This window comes from Tupaia chinensis, unplaced genomic scaffold (genome assembly GCF_000334495.1).
Source record: "Tupaia chinensis unplaced genomic scaffold, TupChi_1.0 Scaffold144247_1, whole genome shotgun sequence".
Taxonomy (NCBI): domain Eukaryota; kingdom Metazoa; phylum Chordata; class Mammalia; order Scandentia; family Tupaiidae; genus Tupaia; species Tupaia belangeri.
In genome coordinates this window covers 1514673-1537943 of record NW_006204105.1, presented here as the reverse complement: position 1 = coordinate 1537943, position 23271 = coordinate 1514673, and the positions used below count along the sequence as shown (strand labels likewise).

General features: G+C 41.7%; 1 protein-coding gene and 1 pseudogene across 2 annotated transcripts in view; one reads left to right on the top strand and one right to left on the bottom strand.

The window, feature by feature from the left end:
- Positions 1 to 23271, top strand: part of HAO2 (hydroxyacid oxidase 2) — a 38969-nt gene that overhangs the window by 13238 nt on the left and 2460 nt on the right. Inside the window, exons 2-6 of one of the 2 annotated variants that reach the window (XM_014583312.2) lie at positions 5119 to 5257; positions 8052 to 8227; positions 12200 to 12483; positions 14720 to 14929; positions 23048 to 23206. In XM_014583312.2, the coding sequence (XP_014438798.1) occupies positions 5127 to 5257; positions 8052 to 8227; positions 12200 to 12483; positions 14720 to 14929; positions 23048 to 23206 (960 nt within the window). In that variant the 5' untranslated portion in view covers positions 5119 to 5126. The remainder of the gene's footprint in view (positions 1 to 5118; positions 5258 to 8051; positions 8228 to 12199; positions 12484 to 14719; positions 14930 to 23047; positions 23207 to 23271) is intronic. The other variant, XM_006166299.3, reaches the window with a different exon arrangement.
- Positions 10719 to 11249, bottom strand: LOC102475909 (uncharacterized protein NKAPD1 pseudogene; annotated as a pseudogene).

The following is a 23271-nucleotide window of genomic DNA, read 5'->3' as shown; positions in this document are numbered from 1 at the left end:
GCACAGGCCGGGCGGCCACACGCAGGCCCGGGCCCGCCGCCGCGCAGACTAGCCATCTCTTGACTTGGATTTCTTACTTTACAATTGGGCCAGTCACACTATGGTATTTCTGAATGACAATCTTATCCACAGAGTCACAATCATCAAAGGTGACAAAAGCAAAACCCCTCTTCTTGCCACTGCCATGGTCAGTCATGATTTCAATCACTTCAATTATCTCATACTATTCAAAATAATCTCTTAGGTGATGTTCTTCAGTATCTTAATTAATGCCACCAACAAAAGTCTTTTTCACAGGTAAGTTGGCACCTGTCTTTGATAATCTTCTCTTGAGACAGCCCTCTTTTAGTTTCACAGCTCTTCTACACACCTTGTGTGGCCTTGCATTCATCGCTACACCCACCTCCTCCACAGTGGCATACATGACAAACCCAAAGCTCCTAGAGTGCTTTGTTTTGGGATCTCACATTACTGCAGACTGCAAGCATACCCCATTGTTCAAAATGGCTCCCCAGGCTCTCATTGGTAGTTTCAAAGTTCAACCCTCCAATGAAGAGCTTCCACAGCTGTTTGAGCTCTTTAGGAGACTCCAATTTAGACATAACAGCAGTGAGAAGAAAGACTTCAATGATGCTTTCCCAGTGGTGTCCACAGGCAGAAAGCATTTATTTTAAAAATTTTAATTAATATAATGTTACATATTTGCGGGGATACAATGAAATTTTTCAACACGAGATTACAATGTGGAGTGACAAGATCAGGGTGATTAGTATAGCCTCCATCTTAACCATGTATCATCAATTTGAATTGGGAACATTTAAGAACTTCTTTTTTACTTACTCTGAGATATTTAGTAAGTCATTGTTAAACTACATTTTCCCCACTGACTTTTGTAATGCTAGAAGTTGTTCCTCTTATCGAGCTGACATTCAGTTTTCATTAAGCCACATCCCTCTAGTCTGCCTTCATCCCACTCCCATCCTTCCCAGCCTGAAGCAGTGATTCCTCACTTCCCTCCTTCTAGAAGGTCACTTTATTTTGATTTCTGTACATAAGGGAGACCAGGGAGTACTTTTTTTTCTATGAGGCAGACTTTGTTTCTCTCATTTTATTGTCACAGCTTACACTGTGATTTTCACCCTGAGGTTTTTCTCCAGAATGCCTGGGAAAGGGCAAGGGATGAGGTAAGGGAGGAGAGCCCATACAAATGTAAGCTCTGATAACCCAGAGTTTCTAAAGTGACGCTAACACGAATTATGAATCATAAGAAATCTTCAAAGGAAGATAACTTGTTATCTAGACCACTGGCATCTGATCAGATGCAGTATCTTTTTAGTTGTTTAATCTGGCCTGAGGTCATCCACCTCATCCACGATGACAAACCCAAAGTCCCTGGAGCGCTTGATTTTTGGACCTTGCCTTACCACGCAATCCATGCATGTTCCCCATTGCTCAAAATGGATCTCTAGGCTCTCATTGGTAATTTCAAAGCTCAACCCTCCTATGAAGGGATTCTGCAGTTGTTCGTGTTCTTTAGGAGACTCTGATTTAGACATGATAGCAGTGGGGAAAAAGTGGGCTAGGAAGAAGGAGAACAAAAGAAAGTGAGAAAGCACCCCAGGAGGAATGTCCACAATGCAATCTCTTCTCCATTTCTCTCTCCTTTCAGGACTTTGGGCTTGCACGCACATGTATAGGCATGTTTCTCAAGTTGACAATTCCAGGGCTTAAGATTCAGAGCTGGTCATGTGGGATCAAGTCACCTTAACCGCATCATGGGCTGGCCTCTAGATTTCAATACTGAAGAAATCAAAGTCTTCCTCAAAATGCCTACCAGTTCTGGTCTGTGTCCCTTCTCCTTCCTTGGTCAGAGAGGAGTTTTTAACAGGTACTGCTGAAGGTCTTTGCTTTTAGACCATAGCTTCCTTGTCACTGGTATGTTCATTGTACCTTACCATTTTATATAGACAAAAAGCCTAAGAGGCTAAATGAGCTAAAGTTCCTAGAGCAAAATCTAACACTTGGTCAAGGAGCAAGAAAGTTTTATTCTTTTTTCCTGTCTTGTTCTCTTAAGCACTTGGGGTAGAAAAGAAGAAAAAATACTGGACTAGAGATGAAAAGAAAAAAAAAAAAAAGGAAATGCAACAAAATCATTAGATAGCTTGAATCCTCCCTTTAATTTCTTGTGGCCTTGAGTCTGATATAAACCAAACTGAAATATACAAAAGCATATTATGCTTAGTTCCTTTCTTCCCGAATTTAGGAAAAGCTTTGAATAATGAAGTTATTCTTTATTTTAAATTGTAGTCATTATATTGGACCTCTAACAAAAACAAGGAACTAGATACTAAGTGTTACAAATGTTATAAAAAATGCATAATTATATTTTAAGTGTACAAAATCTTATAACAAGTAATTTATGTGAACCAACTATTTTACTCTTTCCATGAAATTGAAAATAGAGAGACTATGTGTAGAGGCTATCTGGACACATGATTCCAGAACCATCTTCTGTAATAACTTACTGCCTGATCTTTCACAGCTTACTTTGTGTCCTAGACCTCATTCTCTTCAAATGCAAAATGAAGAGACTAATATTTTCTCTATATACTTTACTGATAAGTTGAAGGCAACTAGTAGATCAAAGAGAGGCTTAGGAGAAATTAGAAGAGGGGTAGAAATGAGATTAAAATAGCATTCATTATATACAAGGACACTGGGGGAGGGGTAATTTATTTCAAGCAGCTTTCAAATACATAATTCACACTCTTCCAGGAAGTAACTATAAATGATTCTGAGCAATTTTTCTTGAATTAGACACAAGCTTTGTGTCTAGAACTGTGCTAGACATTATGCTAAAAATGTACAGAAGACATTTCTTTGAGTGTGTGATTATAGATGTGTGGATTTGTTGTGGTATCAAGAGTTGAAACCTGGTGGAGAATTAGTATCCAGTGAGTCAGAGAATGACAGAGAGCGAATGTTAAATCCAAGTAATGAATACATATGTCACACACTATCCTAATGCCTGAGAGTACGAAGTATGTTGAAGGTCCCAGGTGCATTGCTTGGAGGGGCACAGGAATAGTACATGACTAAGGCTATGGCGTATTACAGTGAAAGGATATAAAACTAAACTAGCAAAAGGAAAAAAGCTCCTGGGGAATAATCTGAAAGAAACCAGGTATATAGTTCCAAGAATCTTCTCCCAGTGGAATCACTGAGGGTGCCCTTAATTTCCCTGGCAACAAGATGTGGCAACATGTATAAAATGGTGTCTAGCAGGGAAGTTCATTGGAGACTCAATGCCCAAAGTTTTATGTTGGAGTCTGGTCATGTGATCACACTTGCCTAGCTCATACCAAAATTCTAGGCTCTCAGAGGGAATGCAGATATTCTACATAAGCCATGTTGTTTATGCAGTTTAAACAAGATCAGCCATTCTTATCAGAGAATGGTAGGAATCCTACTAAAATCCAGGTTCCCAGATGCCTCCCAAAGTCCAACCTTGCAAGCAGGCTTTTCAAAGAATAACAATCTCAGGCCTGCTACATTAACTCTTTTTATGCACACAGAGTTACAAATAAGTAATTGCAATATAGCTGGATAAATGCAATGATTAACTCATTTGACTAAGGTTTATTGACCCTCTAGAGGGTTAGACAGCAATGAGTTAAATTAGATATGGTGTTGTACTTTGTTAGAATTCACTCAGCACCTCAATAGCTCTCTCCCCACCCACACACAAGGCACCTTGCAGAAAGCTCTGCAGCTATACTCCAAATTCCTCTTCCCAGCCTCCACCTGTAACCTCCTGCATGTCCAGGAGTTCTGTGTTCTGTTAGGTAATTTTTTTCTCTTAGCCCTTTAGTAAGTATTATGGGCCACTTCTCTGTTTGATTTGAACTCTGGTTGGCTCTGCTTGGTTCTGGTTTCCCTCAGTCCAGTTCTGATCCACCCCATCCCAGCCAGACCTTCTACCACCACATTTCACCTGGGCTTTTTGCCCCCCTTGTCCATTAGAGGAACTCCTCTTTTTCTGGTGGAAACTCTGGTTCCTGGAGCCTAAACCCTTCCCTCAATCAATGACTTACAAGCCATTTAGTTTCTTCCTACAGTCTGGTTAATATTCACACACCAACCACTGCCCAGGAGCTGATTAGAGCTTGTACTTCAGATTTCTCAACTTTCCTTCTGGAATCTTCTTATGTAGGAGGCCAGTGTGTTGTGACTGACTACAACCAGTGCCTTCAGCATCTCTTCTCTCTTATTCCCATTGCCCTCACTCTGACTGCAGAAATTTACTAGTGATCCTCAAGCTGCCCACTTTCCCTTTTCAAAGGAGGTTGTACCAGAAGTACCAAGTTCGAGGTTTACAGAGCTAAGATTATGGATGAGAATGAATGGAAGCATTCATTGTTTCCTTGGACTCAAAATGAGCAAAGATCACAAAGAAGTAGATGGTGATATTTGAGCCTCTTAATAATATTAAGAAACATATTCAACAACCCAGTCAAGGAAACATCTTTTTGCGTATCATCCCCAGCCTCAGGCAATTCAGACATCCAAGTACACAGGAACTACCAGATATTAGTATCAATTCAGCCCACTTTTTCCATGTGGTGATTCAAATGACAAGTACAAGGAAAGCTGGTGAGGCAGTTAGGAGCAGGTGCTTAGCCATGTGCATGCCATGAAATGTGTACATTGATACGTAAGGGCAGGATCAGACTTACGTTTTAGAAAGTCCCCAGGCAGATGGAAGAAGACAACACAGAAAATGAATCTGGGAGCAACAGACAATTAGAAGTTATTTTTGTAATAATCTTCCTAAGAGCCTCAATTATAACCAAGGCAATGCACATAGAATGTAGAGGGCAGAAATGAAGGATATTTATAAGACCAAATAATCAGGACTTGGGAATGGGGTGGAGGAGTGAGGAGTGGGATATGACTCCCTGCCTTTTAGCTTAAGAATCAGCATGTTTGTCAATATTCCATTAAGATAAAGAATGCAGGATGGTCAATATTGAATCTAAACAACTTTTCACTGTAGTTTCCTCTTCACCCTCTCCTCTACATCTGAAGTGTTCTTACTAAATTTTGTTTCCTTTAAAGGTTCAGAAATGCCCTTGGTGTGTTTGACAGACTTTCGGGCACAGGCTCAGGAGCGGCTGTCTAAGTCAACTTGGGATTATATTGAAGGAGGGGCTGATGAAGGCTTAACACGGGACGACAACATCACAGCATTTAAAAAGTTTGGTCTTCTATATCCTTTCCATTGGTAAACTAAGGTGCAATTGGTTGAGAGCTCCTTAGATAGCAGTAGTCCTTGTTTCTACCTCCAGAGAAGACAGAATACTCAATGTATAATCATATGTTGGTGTTTTGCTTTGTTTTGGGAGAAGAAGTGGGCAGGGTGTTGGAGAGAAGATGAATGGAGAAGGAATTGATCTTAGAATTATGACAAGTAAATCATCATTGTCTGTGTCTTAGCAACTTTGCAACTTATCAAGATAGGACAAGAGTCCAGGGTAATAAATCACCTGGACAGAGAGAAGCTTAGATCTCCTGAGGTCCTAAACTTACAACTTAGAGGAGAAAATGAAAGGAGAGAGAACTCAGGCTTGGAGAAAATATGAAGATCTGAGTGAGGAGTCTTGAGGATGATAGGACCTTGATTCAATGAAAAAGAGTTAGATGGAAAAACTAGGGGATAGACACGAGCCAACCAACAGCAGCCCACGAGGCCACGCCTGGCTCACCACCTGTTTTCATATGGTCCACACACTAAGGATGCTTTTTCACTTCTAAATAATTGGGGGGAAAGTCAGAAAAAGTAAATTTTGTGACACCTAAAAATTATATGAAACCCTGGGCCAACAGGTGGCATAGTGATTAAGGTGTTGAATCCCACATGGCTGTGTGAGTCCCAGATCCAGTGACTTAAAAAAAATGCTGTGTGTGTGCCCAAAATCCTAAAAGGAGAATGGAAGAGAAGGGTCTCCAGCGTGGCCTTCACCCCTCACATCCCCCCTCACACACACCCCCCTCTGGTGAACACACATACCCTATAGCAAAACTACAAAAGGAAAAATATATATATACAAAATTCAAATTTCAGCATCCACAAATAAAGCTTTATGGGAACACAGCCATGCTTAGTCCTTTACTATAATACTACCTATGGTTGCTTTTGGGCTACAATAGTAGAGTTGAATGATTGTGGCAAAGACCTAATGGCCCACAAAGCCTACAGATGGCCTGCAAATCTGCAGGATTCACTATTTGGTTCATTATAGAAAAAGTCTGCTGACCCCCTGTGATAGTTAAGAGAAAACTGAAAAGTGGAATACACAGTAGGCACTCTATTCTGGATTCTCATAATTAGCACCATACTTGGCACTTTATCCACTTTATCTCATTTTGTCTTCACAAAACTTTGGAGAAATTAGGATGATTACTCCTAGTTCACAGATAAGTAACTGAGGCTATGTTTTCTAATCTGTTCTGTTGTTAATAACTGAAGATACCTAAAACTGAGTTTTTATTTAAAAAAAAAAAAAAAAAACTGCTTACTTTAGCCCATGGTTTGGAGGACCAAAGCCCAGGGGCCCCTTCTGGGGATCTTCTGGTTGCATCACAAGGCAAAGGGCAGGAGAGCATGCTCTGTGTTCATGTGGCTCTCTTCTTAAAGCCCCCTAGGAGTCAATAACACCCTACTTTATGCACTTAATCCCTTTCAAAGGTCACATCTTTAGCCATCTTGAAGGCAAGAAGTTTCCTCCTAAGACCTTCACCCTTAAACTACAACACATGACTATAGGGGAAACAGAAACCACAGCACTCTCTTACTCAAGTGTGTACAGTCAGTGTTTCCAGGAAAATGTTTCTGCTTTTGTGTACAGAAATAACATTCTGTGAAAAACAAAAATGTTTGGGGAACCAGCAGTTAGCGTAATGGCTATGTCGCTGGACTCCCACGTAGTCGACCACGGTTCGCGTCCCAGACCCGGTGGCTTAAAACTCACGCCAGGCTTGTGTGCGTGCGTGCCCAAGATCCCGAGAGGAGAATGGAGGAGAAGGGATTGCAGCGTGACCATCCCCCCTGAGGGGTGATTTCTCGCTTTCTGTCTCTATGTCTCTCTCTGTCTGTCTGACGAGCACACGCGCCCTATAGCAAAAACCTCTCCAAAAAAAAAAGTTTGGACTTTGAGGTTAAGTATTTGTCTTAAATGTGTGCTATCTATCGTCATAGAATTTATGAAGTCTCCACCTTCTTTTTTTTTTTTTTTTGTGAGAGGTTTTTGCTATAGGGCGCGTGCGCTCGCCAGACAGACAGAGACAGAGAGATAGAAAGCAGGAAATCACCCCCCAGGGGGGATGGCCACGCCGCAATCCCTTCTCCTCCATTCTCCTCTTGGGATCTTGGGCACGTACGCACACACGCCCGGTGTGAGTTTAAGCCACCGGGTCCGGGACTGGAACCGCGGACGACTACGTGGGAGTCCAGCGACATAGCCATTACGCTAACTGCTGGTCCCTCCACCTTCTTTTAAAACAGTATTTAAGTCAAATTTTCACATTAATTGACCTCTAGTAAATAAAGCCATGCTCATCCTCTGGAATTTGTTCTTTCAGTGGCCTTTTCTGAGTTTCCAGAGACTCGTTTCTAACCCGAGAGGGAAAGTGACTGGAACTCCTTCCCACCTATTCATTTCCATTCTAGGTCTTGTTAGGATAAATCGCTCAGACCCTCCAAGCACTAAGAGTCTAGTCAGTGAGACATGGCTCAAAGACCCAGACCCCTGCCAGAGCAAGGCAGGGAATGGTGTGGCCCTTACACACACTCACAATCAGAGGAGACTGGGCTAATGTGGAACAGGTGCTGGGAAAGGCCTCCTGGAGGTAAGCCTCCTATGCCACTTCCTCAGCTTTCAGCCAGCCAAACCCCCCAAGGTTTTCACAAGACCTACTCTCATGTAGACCTACGCCAGAGGTCAGGGTCTCAGCTTAATACTTGCATCCTGGAGACTAATCCCACCTGTCAGAAATCTCTTTGTTGTCACGCACAGAATTCGCCTGCGTCCACGGTACCTGAGAGATGTGTCTGAGGTGGACACCCGGACCACAATCCAAGGGGCTGAGATCAGTGCCCCCATTTGCATTGCACCCTCAGGTTTCCACTGTGTCGCCTGGCCAGATGGAGAAATGAGCACAGCCAGAGGTATGAACCAACCCCTTCTGGACACTCCCTTTCTGTCCAAACTTGTGCAGGAGGCCTCCCTCAGAGAGGGGCAGCGAGCACCAGTATAGGAAGAGCATTCCAGCTGAACTTAAGGAAGTTGGGAAAGAGAATGCTTAAAGATAAGTATGTATTACATTTTATGGAAGATTGAGAAAGCATTTTTCATAACACAGGATAGTTCAAGTGGGTCATGGGTTACTGATGAATAGTAGGGTGCTAAAACCCCACCAAGTCATTCCTTGGAAGAGGCATTCTAGCTCCTCTGGCTCATACCATCTGTGGAGATGCTCGATACGGTCCCAAGAGCTAGCTCTCTATGGCCTCTTACAGGCCAGGGCTGGGCTGAATGACTAGTCTGTGAATTTAGATAAGAAGAGAATCACGACATTAGGTCTTCACATAAGACCCTGGCTGTTGCTTTTGCCCAACTATTTTATTTCCCTTTTTTTCTTTTTACCTTATCATCTTATTTGACAAAAAGTCTCTCGTATGGTATATCTCCCTCTTAGTAAATTCCTCTTTCCTATCCCACCCTCCCATTCTTCTCCACCAAAAGCAGTAACTGTAATAATAAGAAGGACAGGGCCTGGTGATTAAGGTGAGTGGATCCCATATGGCCAAGCACATAACTCAAGCCCCAGGCCCAATGGCTTAAGAAACATGCTGGGCATGTGTGCATATGTTCCAAAAATCTTGAAATGAGAGAAAAATGGAGGAGAAGGGATTGTGGTGTGACTATGCCCCCTGGGAGGTAAGTACATCTCACTTTTTCACCTCTCAGTCTCTCTCTCTCTCTGTGTCTCTCTTCAGCAGGCCACATGCCCTCTGGCAAAAATGTACAAAAATTTTAAAAATAAAAATAAAGAGGAGAAGGAGGAAAAGAGGAAAGAGTAGAGGTAGGGAGAAGAAGAGTATGAAAAGGGCAAGCCTGAAAACTCTCATGACTCCTTTATAATCTTTACTCTCTGCCAAATCTGTTTTTGATGAGTTGCTTAGGACTTCCCTAGGGTCTTTCCCTTCCCTTTGACTCTGTGATGCAGGAAACAATGAATCTAAGGATGTTAAATATAAAAGGGGGTGCATTGTGTGCACATACCCAAAATCCAAGAGGAGAATGGAGGTGAAGGGAGGGTGACGTGGTCATCCCCCCAGGGGATGAATTCTTGCGTTCTCTCTCTGTCTCTCTGGCAAGTGCACCTGCCTTATAGAAAAATCTCTCAAAAAAAAAAAAAAAACATTCAGTTTGATGGGGTTAGGAACCAGGTTTAGTTAGGTTGAAACATGCATATCCTATATGAATATGACTAGTTTATTAAATCTTTATAGTTTTTTTAACTTTAAACAAAAGAACAACGGTGTTCCCTTATCATCCATTCTACATACCACCTCTTGATTCCACCCATTGTCTACCCCAAATTCAATATTCTAATTGTGTATCCAGGTCATTACTGAATGCAGCTTTCTAGGTCCTTTAATTTGCTGTGTATATACTCTACACTGAATGTGGTTCATTGCAAAAACAATCTCTTCAAGAAATCGTCTTGACAAAATACCAGATTCCTTACTAACAAGAAAAGGGGATCAAGCTTAACAGGCCAAAATAGAAGACAACTCTGTCCGAACACATTTGGATGGCACAAAACAGCTCTGATCTCAGGCCCTCTGTGCTGAACAAGAGTCACGTGTAAAACCCCAAGGCATAAGAACTGCAAGTATTCCAGTCCAGAGGGAAATAAGAATGCTTCTTTCCCATTTAGTCATCCTCTGAGGTCTCAGCAGACCTTTCATCTGTAGCTACTTTCCAATTTGTGTGTTTATTTGTCCTCTCCTGTATTTCATTATTGGCTATAAGGATATGAACTTTTTTCTCTTTCTTTTTCCTTTTGGTTTTCTTAGTGTCTCTTTCTTCACTTTCTTCAGAACTGCTGGACTCTGAATCATCTGATTGGGAACTGTCACTTTCTGTCTAAGAATAAAGCAGGGTTTTGGTTTTTTTTTTTTCTTTTTTTTGGAGAGGTTTTTGCTATAAGGTGCATGCGCTCGCCAGAAAGAAAGAGACAGAAAGCGAAAAATCACCCCCCAGGGGGAATGGCCACACCGCAATTCTTTCTCCTCCATTCTCCTCTCGGGATCTTGGGCATGCGCACACACATGCCCAGCATGAGTTTAAGCTGCTGGGTCCGGGACTCAAACCGTGGTCGACTACATGGGAGTCCAATGACATAGCCATTATGCTAACTCCTGGTCCCAATCAAGCAGATTTTTTGAGAGATTTTCCTGGATTTTTTCTTGTGCTTATGTTCTTTCTTTTTCCTGGTACTAGAAGTTCCAGTTTCTTCTGAGAATTCACTTGAAGGATCTGCTGTTACACCTGTCTATGGCTTTTTTTTTTTTTTTTTTTTTGTGTGTGTGTGTGTGTGTGTGTGTGTGTGTGTGTGTGTGTGTGTGTGTGTGTGTGTGTGTGTGTGTGTGTGTGTGTGTGTGTGTGTGTGAGACTTTTATTCTTCCTTTTGTTTTGTGTGTGTGTGGGAATTCATTGACTTCTTGTGTTTGCGAGGTTCAAGGGTAGATGATTTTACCTGGGGAGATTTTTTTTCCCATTGGTAAGATCTTGCTGATCACTACTGTCTGTTTCAAATTCTTCTGGGTATAACTCTTTATAACCACTGTGACCCCATCTGTCTGGCATGTTAGCTTCATAATCATATAACTTCTTGTTCCAAGATTTAGCCTTTAGAAAATCATCTTCCAATGTCCCAGAAATTTCATTCTTCGGCCTCTAATAGCCTCTTTGACTTTCTTCATCAAAACCGTCACTACGCATCCGGCTTGAACTGCTAGGTAACATTTCCCTTTCGGTCCTCCAGTAAGTGTCTTCCATCTGTTTCTCCAGTTCTCTTATTCTCCACATGTCTGATTCCTCCTGAATCTTATTGTGAACATCTGTGTGCCAAATGACATTTCTCCGGAGAACTTTCCCCAGTGGAACCCGGGATATTCTTCAATCGTGTGCCACAGCCCCACGTGGCAGTGGTGGGGGAAAGGAACCAGTCTTAAATCTTTATAGTTAATGTGATGTTGTGGGCTGGAGTAAAATATTGGAGTATCTTTTGTGACATGAGTTTTTGAAAAAAAATTATTTTTTATTAGACCGAATTCCCTGTCCATGGATTGTAGAATGGTAGTGACATTCACCTGTTGGAGAATCCCACTGAGATGAATAAAGAGGAAATGAGAAATACAGAGTTCATCAGCCATAGCAGTGTCAGCATCAACACCACCATCAATCATCATCAGTCTCATTATCACTAGCATTTGTACAGGACGGCACTTTAAAATTTTAAAAATGCTTTCATTCTAGTATCTTATTTAATCTTCCAATAACCCTGAAAATGAGTGGTATTTAATAGACAAAAACAAACAAACAAGGCTCAAGGTCCCACTGCAAAGAAGTAGTAAAACTATCACCCTTCTAATTCAGATATCACACTTTGCCACTACAAAGTTTAGGCTTCTCCACTGGAGACCCTTCATCCTGTGCACTCTCTAATTCCCTTCTTCTCCATGAAGGAGTTTACAAGAAGCCCACTTTCTCCTCTGAAGGCTTTAAGCCACACAATATAGTTCTGGGAATTATTGGGTCATTGGAAAAGTCCTACATATTTTTCTGTTTTTCTATGCAAATAGGTGTCATGACTTTTCCGACGGTCCAATAAATGACATCATTAGCTGGAAATATTTTATTATGGAATACAAGATTTGTGAATCAGGTAACATCAGAAGAGAATGCAAACAGCTTTAGATCTTCTCCTACAGGGAAGCCAAAGGAAGTGAAGATTTACCTTCAGTCATAAGATAAGCTGGCCAGAGGCATCAGAGCCTCCTAGGACTTCTCTCCCCAGTCCAGAATGCTTCCATCCTCCAACTTGAGCTGTGTCCTTTGCTTTGCAGCTGCCCAAGCAGCTGGCATCTGCTACATCACCAGCACGTATGCCAGTTGTAGCCTTGAAGACATTGTTTCAACTGCTCCCAGTGGTCTTCGATGGTTTCAGCTCTATGTTCAGCCAGACCGGCAGCTAAACAAACAGCTGATCCAGAGGGTAGAATCCCTGGGATTCAAAGCCTTGGTAATCACTGTGGATGTACCCACAGTTGGCAATAGGCGACATGACATAAGAAATCAATTGGATTTGAAGATGAACTTAATGCTGAAGGATCTTCGAGCACCTGAAGAGGTACGAAAGATGCCAGATTCAATGAACAAGTATTACAGGAGGAAAACTTCCTTCCCTCTTTTTTCTTCCCCTCTTGGTTTGCACAAATATTTATTGGGTACATATTCTGTGCCAGGCAATGGAGATTCAGTAGTTCAAGGAAAGTTCTGGCTGCTGCTCCTCAGAGCTTTCAAATAAGCAAAACATGAGACCAAATGTTCTCAGCCTTAGAACTGTCCAGAAGTGTTCTGGCCAGGACTAGATGCTAAGAAATAGAGAAACCATGAGAAGGGTTTTGTCATGGAATAGGTAAACTGAAGAAGTTAATCCAACATTTCGCTTTATGGAACACTTAGAAAATGGGGCTAGGAGGTGACATGGTGGTTAAGGTACTAGACTCCCATGTGGCCGACCTCAGTTTAAATCCCAGACCTAGCAGCTTGCTTTCTCATGTTCTCTCTCTCTCTTTCTGGTGAGTGTGCATGCCCTATATCAAATTTAAAATAATAATAATAAATAAAATTAAATAATATTTTAAAAGAAAATGGTCATTTTGTATGGCCTACATAAATAAACTTACTCTCTGAAGAGGATGCTCACAACAAACTGGACCGGCCAGCCAGTCTAGCCAGCTCAGGCCCTACCATACTGCCTTGATACCTGAGAAGTCAGTACCTCTGCACACCAAGAACTCACCCACGGAGTGTTATGGCACTGTACACCTGTTTGGAATCTCTGAACTCAGTGACTACAAAGGGCACTTTTCCACTCCCAATTTAAACATTTTACTTTCTTTTGAGTTGTTGATAGGTTCAGAAATTTGTTAAAATATTTTTTTGTTTGTTTCTTTAAGCGGAAATATGAACTATTCTTCCTTCCTGACCCCTCTTGAATTGGAAATATTTGGGAGTATTATTTTGTGGTAGAAGGGTTATTTGCATAAGTTCAATAATGCTTGTTGCATTGAATCAGAATTGGAAATACTCACTATTGGACAGGGCTTTGACTGGAATATCATATCTGAAGATTAATCAGGAAACTATGGAACTAAGGTGGATCTCAAGTAAGCCAACAGAAGCTCTTAGAAAGATGGCCTGGCACCATAAATAGTTCTGCCTGGCAGAGAGGATTAGAGAAAATATATGAAAGAATTTATAACATAAAATAACCTGGACTTTTCCAGCCAGCACTGTAATCAGTAGAGATTGCAAAAGAGCAACCACACCAGAGGATTATCTTGAGAAAGACTTTGAAGGAAGAAAAAGAGACTGATCTTTGCCTCCAGCTGGTATATCACAGAATACTTGGTAGACAGGACTGAATTGAGAAGGTTTATGTGTGACTAGTGTGCTGGGCATTTGCTTTTCAACAATTCGAATAGTTGACATGTGAATATTTACTCAAAAATATTTAAAACCATACTGTTCCCGCTGTTATAGAGTCACAAACAAAATTATAAGAAATATTTTGAACATTATCTTTAAAATTCAGTATTTTGAAAGCTGTTTATTTACTGTCAAGAACTATGGAGTATAAGCCAAAAAAAAAAATTATGTGTAAAGTAAATGTTTGTGGAAAAATGTAAAAATAAATAAATAAATTTTTAAAAAATTCCTACAATTGAATGGAAGGGAGGATCCCAGAGAGAAAATGTCATGGTAAGGTTGGACTCTCCTGACTGTCATAGAGATAGTAATGCCAACATTATCAGCCAATAAGAACTGTGATACCCAGCCAGGTAAGAGCATTCTGCTCGTTAACCACAAATTGGCCTTGAGATCCTCTGAAATCCTTATCATCTTATCACTTATCATTCCAGAGGCACACTGGGATTTATGTTAGATACACATTGCAAACCAAGGACAAATAGTGGGTTATATTCGGTTTAGCATTATTGAATTATTGCTTAGTCCCTACTCCCTTGTGTATGTCTTAGCCTTAATATAGCATGTTGATCTATAAATGCTTTGCTCAGCTATCTCACATAATAAGCTCTGAATTCTTTAGAGACTGTCTCTTATTTGTTTTTGTGTTCTCAGATCCTAGAATAAATAAGATTAATAATTAGTTAATGAGCAATTAAATAGGAAATCCTTTATACAAATTTCATTAGAAAAGGAGCTAGAAGCAGTGTTGGACTTCATTGCTCCTCTTTTCAAGTTTGTAAATGGCAGCTCTCCAAATAGGTCATCTTTGGAACGGGTCAAGCACTCTTGTAGGAGTTCCGTACTCAGATTTCCTTTTTATTCTCCCACAGAAAAATTCAATACCTTATTTACAAGTATCCTCTATCTCCAAATCTCTCTGCTGGAATGATCTCTCCTGGTTTCAGGGCATAACTCGATTGCCCATCATCCTTAAAGGAATTTTGACAAAAGAAGATGCAGAGTTAGCTGTGAAGCACAATGTCCAAGGCATCATTGTTTCCAACCATGGTGGGAGGCAGCTCGATGAGGTCCCCGCTACAGTAAGTAGGATGACTTCAGAGGGATATGTGTGTGTCCACATCAAGATACTCTGTGCCAGGGCCGGCAGGTGGTGTGGTGGTTAAGGGTGCTGGACTCCCACTTGAACTATGGTTCAAGTCCCAGGCCTCGTGGCTTTCTCCCTCTCTCTCTCTCTCTCATCAAATTAAAATAAATGAATAAATAAATAAAATTAAATACATAATTTTTTGAATAAAAGATACTCTGTGCAGTCTGGTACACATTCTCCCACCCTTACCACATGTGTTGGTATGTATCGGTGAACTGTAAGGAGTTACAGTCATCAATAACAGCCTAGCGTGTGCCAGGCTGTTTTCACAAACTTTACATATTACACATCATCTCTAAGACACACAACAGTGCTGCAAGATGAATGTTTCTATCCCTCACTTGCAGACAGCAATATACAGTTTAGAGATGTTAACTAACTTGCCCATTTTCTTTTCTTTCTTTCTTTCTTTTTCTTTTTTTCTTTTTTTTTTTCTTTTTTTTTTTTTTTTTTTTTTTGGGGGTTTTTTTTTATCGGTTTGAGTGCTGTTTTTGCTATAGGGCATGTGAGCTCACCAGAAAGAGAGACAGAAAGCAAGAGACCATCCCCTAGAGGGGATGGCCACACCGCAATCCCTTCTCCTCTCAGGATCTTGGGCACACATGCACACGTTCCTGGTGTGAGCTTAAGCCACCGGGTACAGGACTTGAACCGCAGTCGACTACATGGGAGTCCAGTGACATAGCCATTGTGCCAACTGCTGGTGCCACCTTGTCCACTTTCACACAGATAATAAAGTATCAGATTGGATAAGAGAGATATTCCAACGGCACTGAGGTCTCCTGCCTGCAGCTGAAGACAAGTTTCAGCATGAACCTTGAATATGTGGGTGGATTGTAACCTCATCTGACACACTGCAGGAAAGAGGGGTGACCTGCTTAAGCTAATAAATTGCCATCTTTCAGAATAACATTTTTTAATGCCTAAAAATCTACATCAGCCTACATTTTTCCCCCAGACTCATAAATTTTTGTTTATTTTTGTTTATGAAGTTTGGGGAGAAGAAAATGAAGAGGAGGGAGACAGGAAAAGAATCTTTAAATGGAATTAGTTGTTTGATTTATTTTCATAGAGATACATATACTATATTTTTTCAAAATGTTCTTCTATTGTTGAGACCACGCTGGACTCCCATGTAGCCGACCGTGGTTCGAGTCCCGGACTTGGTGGCTTAAACTCACGCCGGGCGCATGTGCATGTGTGCCCAAGATCCCGAGAGGAGAATGGAGGAGAAGGGATTGCAGCATGGCCATCCCCCCTGGGGAGTGATTTCTTGCTTTCTGTCTCTGTCTCTCTCTGTCTTTCTGGCAAGCGCACGTGCTCTATAGCAAAAACCTCTTAAAAAAACACATTCCTCTATTGTTGTTTGACTCATTTTAAGAAAGGAAGTGAGGGGTTTTCCCACCTAATTTTTTTTTTAATTTGCCAGAGGGAATGTGCACTCACTAGAGAGAAAGAACAGGAGAGGGAAGAAGCATCTCCCCCCTTCCCACATAAGGCACCATCACACCACAATCTTTTCTCCTCCATTTAACCCTGTTCTCAGGAATTAGGGCACAAATTCACACATGCCTACCATGTTTCTCAGACCACGAAAACTGAACAGTCAGCCATGGAAGAGCCAGCTCAATTAACTTCCAGGCTACAGACTAACCCCTCCCCCTAAATTTTATTGGCACTATTAATATATAGATTAAAATATGTTTACTGATGATGAAATATAAATTATACAAAAACAAAAAGAGATCAAAATCATGACTATCATCAATAAATTTCATGACTATTATAATGCCAATATTTTGGTAATTATTGTCATCCACTTATTAATGCAAATATAACTTTTTGTGTTTAAAAGACTATACATAAAATTTTGTAATTTTCTTCCTTCCACTTAGAAATGTATTAAGAGCATATTTTTAAAAAGATTTTTGCTGCAGGGTGTGTACACTCACCAGAGAGACAAAGAGAATGAGAAGTCATGCCCCTGATAGATGGCCATACCACAATCCCTTCTCTTCCATTCTCATCTCAGGATTTTGGACACACACACACATGGGACTGGCATGATTTTCAATGCACTGGGTCTGGGACTCAAACCATGGAGTCAGCCATGTGAGATTCAGACACCTTAATTTCTATACTACCTGCTGACCCCATCATCATTTTTTTTTTGTAAATGCTTCTCTTATTATTATTATTTTTTAATTTGCTATAGGGCATATGTGCTTGCCAGAAAGGGAGAGAGAGGAAGTGAGAAAGTACCCACCAAAGGGTTAACCACAGCCCAATCTCTTCTCTCCCATTCTTCTCTTGGGATTTTGAGCATACACATGCACCCAGCCTATTTTTTAAACCACTGGGTATAGGACTCAAACCACACAGTGGCTACGTGGAATCCAGTCACCTTAACCACTATGCCTCCTAAGTGACACCTGCTTCTTTTATTTTTAATAGTGTGTAGTATGGACAATTTATACAAACAACCTCCTGTTGAACTTTGAATTGCTTCCAACCTTTCACTATTTTATTTTTTTAATTTTATTTATTATTATCATAATCTTGTTTATTTACATATAATAAGATATATCTTTACAGTGTATTACATCTCTTTTTCCAGAATGAATACCATGCATATCAGTCAAGACACCTTTCACTATTTTAAACAATACATCAGTGACCATCTCTTAAACTAAAATCTTTAGCACATTCTCAGTTACTTTTTAAAGATAATTTTCAGGAAAGAGAAATGCCACATCAGCCGGTTTGTACATTCCAAAACTTGTGACACTTGGAGATTGAATGTGCCAGTCACTCAGCTCCTCCTCTCTGTCAGGCTCTAGCTAGCCGAGAACAGGCAGAAGGACCATGAGCCCACATGCAGAGCAAAGAGCACACTTAGCTGTGGCTCTCTGGTGAGGCTTGGACTGAGGGCATGGTTAGGTCATCCACTTCCCATGCCAACTCTTGGTCTATGACCTTAGGAGAAAGTGCTTCTGCAGAGCAGGTGCTGAGCTCTCTTACCCAATCTTCCAGGTGTCCACAGCCACCTCTCACACATTTGGCAATTGGCAGAAAGAGAATGCAAAAGAGTGTAGCAGGCCATTGTAGACCTAATTGTGCTTCCTATATAGGGCCAAAAAGCAACAAAGAGCCCACCATCAACATGTAGCAAATGGTACAATGTATGTTTTTGAAATTAAACTAGTAAATCATTATACGATAGGTGTCAGGCTCTCATAATCAAGTTACCAGTCTTGCTCTCTTGGGAGAATGGGATAAAAGAGGAGAAACAAGCAGACTAATTGCACCTCCTCAATAGAGAATGACTACTGGCTAAAGCAAGAGCCAAAGACAGGAGCATTCCTCCTATCCCATCATGCTGATTGACATGTTATTTTTCCAGGCCGCTTGGTTTACCATCCAAACTCAGATCACCATCAGGCAGCACCAAGATTAGTATGGGGACGGATCAGATGGCAGGGCAGCAATAAAATACAACACTCTGAAAAGGTTGACCCATGTAGGAAGGTTCTGGCTTTGCTCCAGAGACTTCCCTGAATGGGACCAGCAGTTAGCATAACGGCTATGTTGCTAGACTCCCATGTAGTCCACCGCGGTTCGTGTCCCGGACCCGGTGACTTAAAACTCACACCGGGCACGTGTGCGTGCATGCCCAAGATCCCAAGAGGAGAATGGAGGAGAAGGGATTGCTGTGTGGCCATCCCCCATGGGGGGGGTGATTTCTCGCTTTCTGTCTCTCTGTCTCTCTCTGTCTATCTGGCAAGCGCATGTGCCCTATAGCAAAAAAAAAAAAAAAAACTCTCTCCAGAGACTTCCCTGAAGACCCCAGCAATGGACTCCACATGTGAGCCCATGATCCAAGGCTGGAGTGGATCACATAGCCAAGATCGTGTTGAAAGTGGTTGTTTCTCTGTCTCCTTCACTTATGGAAGAAATAAATAAATAAGCTTGGGACCAGCAGTTAGCATAATGGCCACGTCGCTGGACTCACATGTAGTCAACCATGGTTCAAGTCCCAGACTCAGCAGCTTAAACTCATGCCCGGTGCGTGTGTGTGTGTGTGCCCAAGATCCTGAGAGGAGAATGGAGGAGAAAGGCTTGTGGCATGGCCATCCCCCCTGGGGGGTGATTTCTCGCTTTCTGTCTCTCCGTCTCCATCTTTCTGGTGAGCTCACACACCCTATAGCAAAAACTTCTCAAAAAATATAAATAAATAAATAAATAAACAAACAAAAAAATTAGGGTGTGGCTAGTGAGGTACTAGCCTCAGTCTCAAGTTTATGAAGGTGCCAAAAATTTAGTGAAATAAATAATATTTTAACACACTATTTAAAAATTAAAAACTAATGCAAAAATTTCATGGTGAACAAAACATCAGCTCTTTAGATAAGGACAGCATCCAGCCCTATGTTTGTATAACCCTGCCTCATTTACCTCATCTTAACCCTAGCCTGGAATCTGATCAAAATTGACCCAGAGGCTTGAAATTCATGCTGGTCTCATGTGCACGTGTGCCCCAAATCCCAGGAGGAGACTGGAGAAGGGACTGAGCATGGCCATCACCCCAGAGGATGATTTCTCACTTTCCTTCTTGCTGTCTCTGTCTCTCTGGATAGCACACATGCTCTATGGCAAAAGCCTTTAAAAAAAAAAAAAAAAGCATTCAATTTGCAGGTCAAAGTTTGCCACTTTTTCTTGGTTTTTTTGTTTGTTTGTTTTTTTGGTTGTTTTTTTGTTTTTTTTTTTTTTGAGAGGTTTGAGAGGTTTTTCATTATAGGGCGTGTGCGCTCACCAGACAGAGAGAGACATAGAGACAGAAACCGAGAAATCACCCCCCAGGGGGGATGGTCACGCTGCAATCCCTTCTCCTCCATTTTCCTCTCCGGATCTTGGGCACGAACGCACATGCACCTGGCGTGAGTTTTAAAGCCACTGGGTCCGGGTCACGAACCATGGTCAACTACGTGGGAGTCCAGCGACATAGCCATTACACTAACTGCTGGTTCCCTGTTTGTTTTTAATATTGCATTCAGATGCCACTTTTTTTGACATCCCCTTCAATTTTGTGTTGGAGGTAAGTGCCTTGCTCCCTCAGCCTGGTGCCACTCCTAAGGGGGGTGAGTTTTCTGAGTGAAACTCCTGCCTCTAAGAGGTTCTGTATCTTACATTATCCTTATGTTTCTTCCTGGAAACGGGAAAAGGATGAATCAGCTATTATCTCCAGATGACCCCAATGACTGTCCTGTTCTGACCTATTAAAAATGAACCATCAGGAACAGCAGCTGGTGTAATGGTTATATCGCTGGACTCCCATGTAGTCAACAGTGATTCAAGTCCCAGACCCGGTGTCTTAAACTCACATTGGGCGCATGTGTGTGCACGCCCAAGATCTCGAGAGGAGAATGTAGGAGAAGGGATTACGGCGTGGCCATCCCCCCTGGGGGGTGATTTCTCACCGTCTGTCTCTCTGTCTCTCTCTGTCTTTCTGGTGAGCTCACGGGCCCTATAGCAAAAACCTCTCCAAAATAAATAAATAAATATTAAAAAAAAAAAACTGTCCCCTTTTGAAAAAGCCACGTAATACACTGTAAAGTTATATGCAATTCAGTGTAATATAAACAAGATTATGATGATAATAAATAAATAAAATGAAATTAATAGCAATGTTAACAACAAAAAAAAAACTGTCAAGGCACATTGCAGCTTGGGTTGAATTTTAACTCCCTATTCTATGTCCAAATTATTGTCAATTTACTGTCCACCATGGCTCACAGGAAGAGTCTATGCAAATCTGTTTATTTCTTTTTCACAACATCACAGAAATATTCCAAATTGTACTATAGACTATAAAAATACTCGTCCTTATTTGGACATAAACTCCCTCTAATTGTTACTTGGAAGTCAAAAAAGAAATTACTTTCCCCCTCCACGTGTAAATTAGATACAAAATTCTCTCCTCCCAGATTTCCAATTTTGCTCAATCTCAGCACAAGGGTCTTGTTCAGATAAAATTCCAACAGATTCCCTCCACAGCACAAGGCCCCCTCAAGCCCAATTTCAACTCTTCTCTGGTCCTTCCTCAGAGAAGTACAGGCAAGACTTCTGGGGCCCTTCTAGAACTCCCTCCCTGAGGCCCCTCCTTCCAGACCCCAGGGACCTACTGTCACTCCTTCCAGGGAGGAGCATGCCATGGCCTGAGGCATCTTAGTAGTTAAGACCTGTTAGCCCCAGTTCCTGGAATTAAAGAGGCAAAATATGTGATAAAGTCCAATGGAGAAACTAAGCCAAAAAGATAAGCTGCAGAGGACAGAAGTCTGACTGCTTTTTCCTATTTCCAAAATCCCTTCCAGAGGGCCTGACGTGAGTCATGCCCACAAACATTAATGGATTATTTTTGCCCATTTGATAACAGGAGTCTTCCTAATCCTATCCTTGAAAACAGTATCTTGTGAGGTACACAAGCCCCCTTATCTCTGTACACTCTTTGCTGACGCCTTTGTGAAACACAGACCCCCTTTCCAATCACCAGCCTAAGAACTGTAAACTGCATGTGCTCATTTACGATTCTGGGCACATGCCTACAAGCCCCCGTCCCCACCCCCACCCCCTGCTTCCAGCCTTTTGGGGCTAGACCAAAGGAAAACTCTTTTCACTAAATTCCAAACCTTGTCTCTCACTCTCAAAATCAGATAAAAGGAAACCCTATATCTGATCACCCCTGGGAAAGGTATGTTAGCCTCCACTCTGGGCCTAGGTTACACACATTTGTGCTTAGAAATAAACTGCATTAATTATTATTTCTTCAGAGCTGGTTGTTTCCTTCAACACTGCTTTTGTTTCAAAAACTTAAGTTTTGCTTTTGCAATATTATTGCTCCATTCTTATCCCATCCCTCAGATAAACCGTAAGGGAATCAGGGATAAGTTGTTCAAAATGTGAAGAATAATATCCAGCCCAGTTTTCCAAAACAGGCAGCCACGCAGACACTCGGGCCATGACTGATCACACTTGATTTGCCAAAAAGACTTGGTACCTTGGTAATGGAGGATATTTCTAGCCAGGCCATCCTTGAAACAGAGGGATAGAAGAAAATCAAAAGTCAAAGTGTTCTTTAAAAACGATGATATGGTAGTTAAGGTGCTAGATCCCCCAAGGCCAACTCTGCAGTGTGAGTCCTGGACCTATTGACCTAAAGGACACGCCAGGTATGTATGCGTGCATGCCCAAAATCCTGAGAAGAGAATGGAGAAGAAAAGGATTGTGGTGTGGCCATCCCTCCTAGGAGGGCTTTGATTTCTCTTTCCCCCTCTGTCTCTCTCCCCTGAGCACACACACCCATAGCAAAAGAAAAAAAAGTTAGGGCTGGCTCTGTAGTACAGCCATTAGGAGCTGTGCAGAGAAAACTAGATCCCACATGGCCAACAGGATTCCAGTCCAGCTCTGTGGCTTAAAAAGCACACCAGGTGCATGGACATGCACACACGGGGCCCAGAATCCTGACAGGATGAAGAATTGAGGAAAAACTATCTCAGCATGGTCAGACCCTGTGGAGGGGTTCTTGCTTTCTTTTGTGTGTATGTACTCTCTCACATAAAAACAAAGAAAAATAATAGAAGGAAGGGAAAAAAAGTAAGAAAGGAAGTTAGAAATAGAGAGAGAGAAATGGAAAGAAAGAAAAGAAGTCACCCTATCTGGTTAGACTTCAGGGGAAAAGAAACATTAAAGTGGACGTTGTAAATGGAAAATGTCCCTTTTAGGATGTGAAGAAGAACCAAGTAATTCTTACAGCCTAGAGCTTGTACTTGTAGAAACAAGTGCAAGAGAAGCAGAAAATGATTCCGAATTCCAGAAGGCCTCAGCTCCAGTAGCTTCAAGCATGGGGGTGGGAGTGGTGGTTGTTAAGGGCATCGTCTCAGCTTGGACTTCCTAGTTCTATCCCACACTGAGAGGGCACCTCTGTCCCATGATCCCTTGAAAGTCAGAAATTCCAGAAATCCCCTCCTTCTGCCTGTGTGTATCTCTTTTTCAGATCGATGCGTTGACAGAAGTGGTGGCTGCTGTACAAGGGAAAATCGAAGTGTACCTGGATGGCGGGGTCCGAACTGGCAATGATGTGCTAAAGGCTCTGGCTCTTGGAGCTAAGTGTGTTTTTCTTGGGAGACCAGTCCTGTGGGGTCTTGCCTGCAAGGTGAGAGAGACAAAGCGAAAACCAGTGGGGATAAAGTAGAAGGAGAATGTGGGAGGGGAAGAGCG